The 12,671-nt window shown below is 41.5% G+C and overlaps 1 protein-coding gene across 3 annotated transcripts in view; it reads right to left on the reverse strand.

Moving 5' to 3' along the window:
• The window catches only part of NUP93 (nucleoporin 93), a 111,245-nt gene that overhangs the window by 29,418 nt on the left and 69,156 nt on the right, over positions 1-12,671 (reverse strand). For all 3 annotated transcript variants that reach the window (XM_003263084.4, XM_003263085.4, XM_030796696.1), the window contains one exon: positions 7,494-7,622. In XM_003263084.4, coding sequence (XP_003263132.1) covers positions 7,494-7,622 — 129 coding nt within the window. The remainder of the gene's footprint in view (positions 1-7,493; positions 7,623-12,671) is intronic.

The raw sequence follows: 12,671 nt of genomic DNA on the forward strand, positions 1-12,671 counted from the left end.
CAAAATGAGAGGAATACTTGGGCCACACATGGGCTGGAACACTATTAGAACTACTAAAAAACGACAGACACCTATGTGTACTAACCTAGGAGAAGTTGTAAAATATGTGAAAAAACATAATGCAAAATTATAGGAACTAACATATAAAATGATACTATTTGAGATAATAAATCGATAAGATATACAGATGTGCATGTAAGCCCCTGGGAGAAACTGGAAGGGTGTGCATCACTGACAGGTTGTGTTTGGGTGCAGGATGGGGAAGAGCAGCAGAGTGGGTCTACATTCCTCTACTGTCAGAAAAGCGTGCAAGATCAGACAAGGGCTGTTGAGTTGAGGTTTTTAAAAAATCTTTTTGAAAGAGCAGCAGAACACTTTCTATACCTGAACTCCTACTCAAACCCCTAACAGGTGAACTGGGTCCATCCCCAAGGAAACTGCCAGGGACCCACAAAATACAGCTCAGAATCCTATGGTCCACAGTTTTCAAACTTAGTTCATATGCTACTGTATTTCATTTCATCTAATAGTTCACCTATTGTAAAACACTGTTATGTATCAATAAGAAATTTTAAAATGCTGTTAATGATATAATGCTGAATTTAAGACATATCCTGATTTGAGAGATGTTGAGATGTAAAACAGATGCATGACTGATAAGTGATGGAATATGGTATTAAGAGTTATCAAAATTAGAGACTATGTTCAACATACACTGTTCACATATCATAGTGTGGAATGTTACCATCATTATCTATACTTACTAAGCCACAGTTTAGCTTCTTTAGTGAGATTTCTTGCTGAGTCATGTTCCAGACAATACATTAAGGGATTGCTCATTGACTATGTCTAATACCACAAAGCAGCCACTAGACTACACTCAGGTTAAATTTACCTTTAAATGTTGTTTTAAAAGTTGGCTAAGGTACATCACAGATTCCCCAAACTGCTCAAATCCTGCATGCTGTCATGCAAGCCTCAACAGGGAAGTTCTTCCTCATGCTGAGCAGACGCAAAAACTGGGATGTGAGGATTCGCAAAAACTGGGATGTGAGGATTCGCAAAAACTGGGATGTGAGGATTCGTAGCCAGGGGTCTCATTTTAATTTCAAAGCACATCATTTTTATTCACACCACAACTTAAAGAGTTAGTAACAATCTTTCAATTCCTACTTTCCTCTAAAAAGTATACCTTTCTCTTCCAATGATATCCTAAGGAAATTAATTTCCCAAATTGACGCTATGCTACTGAAGCATCATTTCCTTTATTAAAACTTGCTAGGGGGGCCGGACGCAGTGGCTCACGCCTGTAATCCCAGCACTTTGGGAGGCCAAGGCGGGCGGATCACGAGGTCAGGAGATCCAGACCATCCTGGCTAACACGGTGAAACCCCGTCTCTACTAAAAATACAAAAACTTAGCCAGGCGTGGTTGCGGGTGCCTGTAGTCCCAGCTATTCGGGAGGCTGAGGCAGGAGCATGGCATGAACCCAGGAGGCGGAGCTTGCAGTGAGCCAAGATCGTGCCACTGCACTCCAGCCTGGGCGATAGAGCGAGACTCCGTCTCAAAAAAAGAAAAAAAAAACAACTTGCTAGGAACAGATATTACCACTGTCTCCTTTAGAAGGAACTGGGGGAAACTCCTGTTATTGGAAGGTGTGGGAGAAACACATGTTTCAGAAACCACTATATCCTAGTCTACTTTTTGCTAAACGACAACAACAAAAAAAAGCTTTGAGCCTCTCTTTATATTAAATTACCAAAATTTGGACATTTTCCTTCAAGTGTTAAGGTCAGCTCAAAATTATGTGAAGCTGCCTTCTTAACTAATGACTCTGTATTCCAACGGCCTTATTCCTGACAATAAGGTGCCCAGAAAAGAATGTTTTAGATATTGTCGTACTCCTTTAATTATCTCCTCTATTTATATGCAAAGATTTTTTTGATTCCTAACAATACTTTATAAATCAAGGAAAACACTTAAAAAGGGATGGATCCATATTAAAATGATTAAAGTAAAAATGTGTATCTTACCAAATACCAACAATCGCACAAAGAATGCTAGAATATACTGACTGTGTACGCTATGCTAGGCACTGGGCCGGCCACTTTACATATTCTACATTCCTTACAACAACAGTTTTTTAAGAAAGACATTCCATGGCCAGACGCAGTGGCTCACACCTGTAATCCCAGCACTTTGGGAAGCAGAGGAGGGCAGATCACTTGAGGTCAGGAGTTCGAGACCAGCCTGGTCAACATGGTGAAACCCTGTCTCTACTAAAAATACAAAAATTAACCAGGCATGGTGGCACATGCCTGTAATCCCAGCTATTCGGGAGGCTGAGGCATGAGAATCACGCCATTCCACGCCAGCCTGGGTGACAGAGTGAGACACTGTTTCAAAAAAAAACAAAAACAAAATGATATTTCATAATGAGGAAGCCCAGGCTTGGGGACCCAAAGCCTGCTGAATACCAAAACCTGTCTTATGCCTTTTACATTGTGTAGTCTCCCATAAAGACGGTGGACAAGGTGTCCGTCCATGTGAAGTATCACCTTTCCATTATTTTGAAGGAAATTATATGGAAAAGGCCTATAAAAACACAAGGTTCCACATACACACTGGAATGGTTAAATTTAAAAAGACAGAAAACATCAAGTGTGGCAAGGATATGGAACAAATGGAATTCTCACATACTGCTGGTGGGAGGGTACACCAATACAACCATTTTGGAAGACAGTTTGGCAGTATCTACTAATGCTGAAAATATGCATACCCTCTGGCTCAGTAATTCCCCTCTTAGGTGTACCCAACAGAGATGCAAATATGTGCTCACCAAAACACACAAAAATGCTCACAATAGTACTATTTATAAAAGGACTGGAAACTAAAAGGTTCACCAATACTAGAATGGATAAACAAATTGCAGTTATACTGTTTAGCCATGAGAATGAATGGTTTAAAAGTACATGCAATAATATACAAAAGGTTACATAAAAGCAGCTAGAAACAACAGTAGATACTGTATGACTCCATTTACATAAAGTTCAAAAACAGGCAACATTAATTTATGATATTGGATGTCAAGATAGTGGTTTCCCTTGTTGATAGGGGGTGGTGACCAGAAAGGACCACAAAGAGGATTTCTGGGGCGCTGGCAATGTTTTGTTTCCTCATCTGGGTGTGTTCCATTTGTGATGATTCACTGAGTTGTACACTTTTTAAAAAATTTTTAATTTTTTGAGACAGAGTCTCACTGTGTTGCCCAGGCTGGGTGTACAGGCTGGGGTACAGTGGTGCGATCACAGCTCGCTGCAGCCCCAACCTTCTGGGCTCAAGCGATCCTCCCACCTGAGGCTCTTGAGTAGCCCAGACTACAGGAGCGTGTAACCATGTCCAGCTAATTAAAAAAATTCTTTTTGTAGAGACGGGGTCCCACTATGTTGCCCAGGCTGGTCTCAAACTCCTGGATTCAGGTGATCCTCCTGCCTCAGCCTCCCAAAATGCTGGGATTACAGGCGTGAACCACTGCACTCAGCCTGAGTTGCATACTTAAGTCTGTGCACTTTTCCATCTATACGTTATACATCAGGAAAAAAGTTCAAACAACAAACAACAAAATCTGTAAGATTCCAGAAAAGGGCAATTCTCTGGATAATCTGAAGAAAGACCTGTATGCATCACTTGCCAACATTTACAAACTACTCTGCCAGGTGTCACAATAGAGAATAGCAAAAACATAGATAACTCCCTTCCAAGGGGACTTGAGGTCAAGTAAGAAGAGTCTACTAAACAGACTATTCTATTTTTAAGAGAAGAGCAATCAAGAAAGAACATCCCATTATCAATTTATAATTACATCCAAATCCCAATACAGAACACAACCTATTAACACCATTTTAAAAAGTGAAGTTTATAAAACCATGAGCTGTTCTAATTATTTGCTCAGATTCACAAAGAATTGAGAAACATCAGGCTGACCAACAATATTATACATTTGGTTTTCATTCGAAAAGACTCTGATTTCAGTCTGAAATCGTTTTAAGTCTAAGAAATAAGGGACAGGGTCCTTAATGAGCAATTTCCCAACACAATGACTTTGGCATCTATTTATTTGGGGGCTAGTTTAATAAAACAAAACCAAAAACCCTGGTGTTTACATCAGGAACAAACCAGGAAGAGATACCGGATGTGCAGTTACCCTTTGCCAACCTACCTATCCTTGACCTAGACTTCAGTAGAGTAAGAGTCCACAGGTCAACTGTCCTGGGTCTCACGAGCATATTATGTGTCTCTCTGAGCCTCAGTTTTCTTATCTCGATGTGCAAAAAGAATCTTAGCTACTCATGAAACAACTTCTGGGGAAAAAAAGACATCAGGAAGCACTGATGATATTACCTGAAAACATCTAGCACCATAATTTTTGTAATGTAATTTTAAATCTTCACCTCTAAATTATATGAAACTGCTTTTTAAAAGACAATAGGGAATGGTTATTATGGGTCAGGTGCTTTACATTATCACTATCTTCCCCAATAATCTCATTTCAATCAGTAAAGACCCTGAAGGTCTGCAGCGTTCATTAAATAACTTGGACAAAGCCTCGGAACTAGTCACTGCTGATTTGGAAAAGCTAGGAAAAAGCCCAGGGCTGTCCTCCCTCAACACCAGGGTGGTAAATGTGTGGCAAGCCCTGGCTCCCTCTGGCACAAAGGCAAAAATCACAGATAAAGGGAGACACTCTTTTTTGCTGCTCCTAGATGTAGCCTCAAAATCCCTCTCAGGAAAGACCTCTGGGATACATGAAGGGAAAAAAGAAAAAATGCAGAACAGAGCATGCAGTAAGCTAACATTTCTGTAAGAAGGAATGGGGATAAGAACATACAGTCTCATATACTTGTATAAAGACACTTTGCAAATTTACACAAGAAAGTACTAATGGTAATTAGCTATGGGGAAGACAAAGGGAGAAGAGAATAGGGTATTTGGGGACAGCGTGCTTTAATATTTGAATCATACAACCACACTGCATATATATATACGTGTATATATATATATATATATATATATATATATGTGTGTGTGTGTATATATATATATATATATTTTTTTTTTTTGAGAGGGAGTCGCGCTTTTCGCCAGGCTGGAGTGCAGTGGCGGGATCTCAGCTCACTGCAACCTCCGACTCCCTGGTTCAAGTGATTCTCCTGCCTCAGCCTCCAGAGTAGCTGGGATTACAGGCTCATGCCACCAGGCCCAGCTAATTGATGTTATTTTTAGTAGAGACCAGGTTTCAGCATGTTGGCCAGGATGGTCTCGATTTCCTGACCTTGTGATCCGCCCTCCTTGGCCTCCCAAAATGCTGGGATTACATGCATGAACCACCACGCCCAGGCCACACTGCCTGTATTTTTAAATTAAATTTTAAAAACAGGGAAAAAAGTCTCAACTTAGCACTACTGTCAGTCAGTTAACACTGGCAATTAAGAAAAGGGCTACTTAACATAAACATTCTATAATACACTGTTTCAATATATCCCTAATAGTTCAGTTAGTATGAAGTTAGCTACAGCCAAATGATTCACTCAACAAATATTTCCTGAGCATCTACAGTATTCCAGGCAATGGAGATAAAGGAATAAACAAAACAAAGATCCTTATCTTCACTAAGCTTACATTCTAATGCGAGAAAGAGACAATATAAAGACATAAAACATACACTATGGCACATAGAAGGATGTGCCAAAAAGAAAAATACAGCAAGAGAAGGGGATATGCAAACTGTTGAATAAGAAGGGGTTGGTTTGGATTTCAGGGCCTTGGAAGGTCTGAGATGGCAATGGGTAAATATCTGAAGGAAGTGAGAGACTGCCATGCAGTCCTTTGGAGGAAGAGCATTCCTGGCAGAAGCAACAGGAAGCACAGAGGACTGGAGGAAGCAGCAGGGCTACCAGGTTTGCTGAAGGAACCTGTAAGAAGCCTGTTCGGCTGGTGCAGCAAGAGCAATGGGGAAAGCAGCACAAGATGAGCTTGGAGAGGCAACAAGATCATGTCATGTAGGGACCCACATGTCAAAGTGAAGACTTTGGTTTTCATTCCATGTGAGATGAGAGTCACTGAAGGGTTCTGAGCAGAGAAGTGACTCAATCTAACCTGTCTTTTAATAGTTGTGTTCTTGCTGCTGTGTTGAGAAGAGACTGTAGCAGCGTGCAACAGCAAAAGCAGAAAGACCAGAGTGGTCAGCAGCCTCTAAGATGGCCCCAATAACTCCCACCTCCTGGTAGTCAAGCCCTTGTATAATCCTCTCCCCTGGAGTGTAGGCTGGATTTAGTGACTTACTTCTAACCAACAGAGGTGGGATACTACTTTTAAGTTATAGAAAGATAATAGTTTCTGTCTTGGGGGCTCTTTAGCTCTCCCTTGGACCCATTCCCTCTTGTTCTAGGGGAAGCAAGCTATCACGCTGTGAGCAGCACAATATAGAGGCCCATTTGAAAATAATGTCTGCAGCCAAGAGCCAGAGAGGACCTAAGGCTTGCCAACAGCCATATGAATGACCTTGTGAGTAGATGCTCCTTGCATCTAGCCTTGAAATGAGTGCAGCCTCGGCCAATATCCTGATTGTGCCTAGAGACCCTGAGCCAGAAATACCAAGTAAGAAGCTACACACTTGTTTTCAACAAACAAGGTTTGGAGCAATCTGTTACACGGCAATAACAACAACCAGTTAGGAGGCCAGTTCAATAATCCAAGCAAGAGATGACAGTGATTTGTACCAGAGTGTTAAAAGTGGAGGCAGTGAGAAGTGGTTGGATTCTGGGTATATTTTAAGATAGGGTTAAATGGATTTGTCAACATGTGAAAGAAACTGGGTGTGAGATGGGCAAGATGGAGAGAACAGAAGTGAGGCTGAGGTGTCTGATCTGAGCAAGCGAAAAACTGGAATTGCCATTTATAAAGATAGGGAACTCTGTGAGAAGAGAAGGGGGATAGGGAAGGAGTTGCTATCATGACTCAATTCTGGACATATTTAGCCTGTGATGGCAATGAGACACATAAGCAGAGCCAAGAAGGCAACTAGATAAATTAACACTGGCTAGATAAATTAACTAGGTAAGTTAACACTAAGGTTCAAGGCTGCAGGCGTAAATCTGAAACTCTTTGACATATAGATGATAGGTATTTAAAGCCCCAAGCCCAGATGAAATCACAGGACAGAGATTGAGAGAGAAACTGAAGAGGTCAAGGACTGAGCCCTGGGACACTCAAACCTGTAGACGTCAGGGAATTTGAGGAAAGCTCAGCAAAGGAGACTGAGAAGAAGCAGGCAGACATGTTGGAGGAAGTCCAGGCAAATGTGGCATCCTAAAAGCTAAGTGTTTCAAGGGCAAGACAGTGATCCACTCTGCCAAAAATACTAGTCAAGTAGAAAAGCATTCTTTGACTTCATGTTTTTATTAAGAGTAGTTTATCTTTTGCATTCAAGCTACCTCGCTTTCTTGAGTAAAGTCAAGGGCGTCTTCTCCTGATGCCAGCAGTGTGTGCAGAATTCGCTGTTTCACTTGCTCCCACTCAACCAACATTGACTCTCGATGGTACTCCTCAGCCATGCCGAAGGTCTGTCAGAAAGGAACAGAGAACAATGACCCTCAGGAAAAAAACAAAAAAAAACATGGTTTAAGACCCAACAGAAACCTAAAGCCCTCCTGACCAACCACTTCTCCATAGGTAGAGAAAAAGCAATCTACTTTAAAAATTATCTTTAAAGAATTTACTGGCTGAGCATGGTAGTTTACACCTGTAATCCCAGCATTTTGGGGAGCCAAGGCAGGCAGATTGCTTGAGCCCAGGTGTTCGAGAGCAGCTTAGGCAACATGGCAAAACCCTCTGTACAAAAAATTAGCTAGACACGGTGGTGTGCACCTATAGTCCCAGCTACCTAGGAGGCTGAGGTGGGAGGATCACTTGAGCCCAGGAAGTCGAGGCTGCAGTGAGCTGTGATCGCAACATTGCACTCCCTCCTGGGTGACAGAGCAAAACCCTGTCCCAAAACAAAACAAACTGCACTCCAACCTGGGCAAAAGAGCAAGACCTTGTCTCCAAAAATAAATAAATAAACTTACTGACAACTGTTTGCAACATACCGTATTTCACTGATTTTAAGACATTTTAATAAAACTTTGGTAAAATATAAACTTTTTTTTTTTTTTTTTTGAGACAGAGTCTCACTCTGTCGCCCAGGCTGGAGTGCAGTGGCGCAATCTCGGCTCACTGCAACCTCCGCCTCCACGGTCCAAGTGATTTTCCTGCCTCAGCCTCCCGAGTAGCTGGGATTACAGGCACCCACCAACATGCCTAGCTAATTTTTATATTTTTACTAGAGACGGGGTTTCACCATGTTGGCCAGGCTGGTCTCGAACTCCTGACCTCAGGTGATCTGCCCACCTCGGCCTCCCAAAGTGCTAGGATTACAGGTGTGAGCCACCGTGCCCAGCCCACATAAACCATTTTTAAGTGTATAGTTCAGTAGTATTAAGTACATTCTCATTGTTGTGCAATCATCACCACCATCTCTTAGCTACTGGCAACCACCACTCTACTTTCTGTTTCTGTGAATTTGACTACTCTAGGTACCTCACATAAATGGAATCACACAGTATTTGTCTTTTTGCGAGTGAAATAAGCCAGAGACAATCAGCATAATGTCCTTAAGAGTTGTAGAAAGTGTCAGAATTTCCTTTCTTTTTAAAGCTGAAAAATATCCCATTGTATGAATATACCACATTTTCTTTATCCATTCATTCACTGATGGACACCTGGGTTGCTTCCACTTCTTGGCTTATGTGAATAATGCTATAAACGTGGGTGTACAAATATCCCTGCTTTCAACTCTTCTGGGTGTATACTCAGAAGTGGAACTGCAAGTGGAACTGCATGGTAATTTTATTTTTAATTTTGTGAGGAACCGACATGCTATTTCCATAGAGGCTGTACTATTTCACATTCCTACCTGCAGTGCACAAGGGTTTCAATTTCTCTACATCCTCACCAACACTTAATACGTTGTTTTCTGGTCACACGTGGTGGCTCATCCCTGTAATCCCAGCACTTTGGGAGGCCGAAGCAGGCAGATCACTTGAGGTCAGGAGTTCAAGATCACCCTGGTCAACATGGCAAAACCCTATTACTACCAAAAATACAAAAATCAGCTGGGTGTGGTGGTATGTGCCTGTAATCCCAGCTACTTGGGAGGCTGAAACATGAGAATCACTTGAACCCAGGAGGCAGAAGTTGCAGTGAGCTGTGACTGCACCACTGCACTCCAGCCTGGGCAACAGAGCAAGACTGTCACAGAAAACAAAAACATAAAAACCATATATATATATATATTTTTTTCCCTGTTTTTTTGCTTGTAACCATCCTAATGGGTGTAAAGTGGTATCTCACTGTGGTTTTGATTTATGTTCCCCTAATGATTAGTGATGTTGAGCATCTTTCCATGTGCTTATTAATATAAACATCTTTATAAAAGCTCTGAAATTAGATCATATGTCATAGCAGTATTTTTTCTTTGTAGCATATAAAATAATGATGGATTATAAAATCAATAGTATCTTACGATATAATAAACATCTAAGATAAGAAAAAACAAGTTTCTCCCAGTGTTTTATATTATTATTTTTTCTTTTTTCTGTTGCCCAGGCTGGAGTGCAGCGGAATGATCTCAGCTCACTGCAAACTCCGCCTCCTGAGTTCATGCCATCTTCCCACCTCAGCCTCCCAAGTAGCTGGGATTACAAGCATGCGCCACCACAAACGGCTAACTTTTGTGTTAAGACTTTTAGTAGAGACAGGGTTTCACCATGTTGGCCAGGCTGGTCTCGAACTCCTGACCTCAAGTGATCCGACCGCCTTGGCCTCCCAAAGTGCTGGGATGACAGGCGTGAACCACTGCACTAGGCCCCAGTGATTTGATTTGATTTTTTAAAGAAACACTAATACTTTCGTAGGAGGAAGCAAACCAGTAAAAGAAAAAGAGCCTTCTGGGATTAAATTGCTTACCAGGCTACTCAAAGTTCTGAAAAGCCACTGTCTACTGGTAGTTGCAGGTAGCTGCCAAAATAAAGGCATTCAGAAGGAAAAGAAAAAAGAAAGGAAGTCTGGGGAGGGGGCAAGAGAGGGAAGAAGGAAGATGACAAAAAAAAAAAATCTGAGAATTAAAACAACATAGATATATTGAATTATGACCATTCTCAGCCTATTATTCTCCAATTGGCAGACGAGGTTTCCCATCAGCTTAAGCCTTTTCAAAAAGCCATTTCATTTACAATCAGATTGGCATCTAATTAGGCAGCAATAAGGGAATGAGTATTAGCAATGCCTGCTTTATTATTGGCAACACAGATAATTTATACTGATAATATTGATATGCATGAGCTTTGGGGAGATGTTAGAAAAATCACATCCATATACTCTTCCTACAATTGGGATGTTTCGTTTTAGACCAATATTTATTAAAATGTGAAAAAAGGACATCAGACATACACACACACAGACACGTGATTAGGAAGAAGGTTGGTGCGTTGCTGGACCCTTTTCTAATACATATTCTGCAGACACAGGAGAAATGATAATTACAAATTTTAAAAACAGTCTTCCAACTGGTTTTTTTCTTTTCACTGAGAGTCAGGCAGAATGGACCATTCCAGTCAGTTAGCCTGAGCTGAAAAATACCCAGAGAAAAACCTTTGCTTCTTGCTCACATCAGTAAACTTAAACATGAAAGTTATGCATTTTAAATCAAGAGACGCATGACGGAACACAAAGGTGGGGTGGTGGGGGGGAGAGATAATTTTCTTAGAAGTTGTCCAGAATGGACAAGTGTAAGCCACAATTTTGTCTAAAACTTTCCTATATAGTGGTCAAACCAACTGCCTCCTCAGCCTCTAGCCTCTCCTAGCAAGGTAAAATGGAGGGCCAGGTAGCACAAGGATCAGGTAGGGTAGAAGTAAGGAGGCAGGGGGAGGTTGATATGCTATACAGCCTACCGAGCTGCAACATGAAGTGAGCACACCACAAAGTGTAGCAAGTCTTTTTTCTTAAGGACAAGACCTCTGGCTAAGAGTGGCAGAGTAGCAAAGGCAATTAAAGAAAACAGACAATACATCACCCACAGAGACTGCTGAAGAGGACAGTGGAGACAGACTTTCAGCATCAGGTAAGGGTCAGAATGACGACAGTGGGAATTAACCATTCCCTGTTAATTGGGCTGCCTGCCTGTGTGCCAAGAACTCCTGCTTAGTACTTTGAAAGTAGTTTGAAAACTATCAGCTTTCCGGGTTCAAATCCTCAGATATATCTGAAAGTATGCCAGGCTACTCATTTAGAAACACCCTCACAACCTGAATGAACAGTGCTGTAGTTCTATTTACCATTAGTGTGATAAGGAGCTTCAAATAAAAATAAATGGCCCAGGCGGACAAATTGCTTGAGGTCAGCAGTTCGAGACCAGCTTGGCCAACATGGTGAAATCCCATCTTTACTAAAAATACAAAAATTAGCTGGGCATGGTGGCAGATGCCTGCAATCCCAGCTACTCGGATGGCTGAGGCAGGAGAATCACTTGAACCCTGGATATGGAGGTTGCAGTGAGCCGAGATCACGCCATTGCACTCCAGCCGGGGTGACAGAGCAAGACCCTGTCTCAAAAAATAAATAAATGATCCAATATCAAAATTCTCTTCCCTTCACTGCATCACCCCCAGCTTAGCTTAATTACATTAGAGGTAATGGAACATTCAATCTGTGGGCTAATCAGGGATGATCAGCCACCCATCTGTCCCATTCCAATCTATTCTGTTTATATCCACATCTGAACCATTGAACTAAAGTGCAAAGAAGAATGCTAACTAGAGGAACCAATGAGAGGGAATCAACAGAACTGCTCAACTAATAACTAAGAGAAGAGGAAGGCAATGAGAGTCTAAGGTGAGGTGGGAAGCAGTGATAAGAAACTCAAGAGAAAAGAAAAAGGATAAGCTGGAAGGGTATGGAGAGATCCAAAAATTAAAAGGAAGGCAAAACAAACCACAGAAAATGACAAGACAGTGGAGAAACTATTATAAATTAAATCTGAATCTTTCAAGTTATTGTTCTGTGTGGAAAATATTTCTCTTTGAACACAGTTCAGAAAAAAAGCATGGAAAGAATTGGGCAGCTGAATTAAGAGCAGGTGGGGAGCATTTGAACCCCATTTTCATAAAGGGAAGAGGGCAATATGCTTTGACTTCACACCCGTTTATTACTGCACTGTTGCTGGCTTTTAGAAACACTGCATATGTTCTGATAATGTTGTTCTGTTTTTGCTGGGATGTACCAAATGGGGAAAGACAGGACACACTTGTGGTTTTGTAGCTTGTTTTCTTGGCATTTCAGCAGGACACTGGCAAGTTATTCAAACATGAAATAGTCACAAAAATACCAGAAAGTTGCTCACTTTTTGTGTGAAAATGATTCTTGCTCAGTGGCAGTTTCCTGGTGTCCAGACAGGTCAAAGGTCTCCCCCTAGGCTGGCTCCCAACACTGGAATGCCTCCCTCACAAACACATATGCACACATTTTGCACTGTGGTATGTCACCTAAATGTTTTGGCTGGCTGCACATTTAGT

This window comes from Nomascus leucogenys, chromosome 2, assembly GCF_006542625.1.
Source record: "Nomascus leucogenys isolate Asia chromosome 2, Asia_NLE_v1, whole genome shotgun sequence".
Lineage (NCBI taxonomy): Eukaryota > Metazoa > Chordata > Mammalia > Primates > Hylobatidae > Nomascus > Nomascus leucogenys.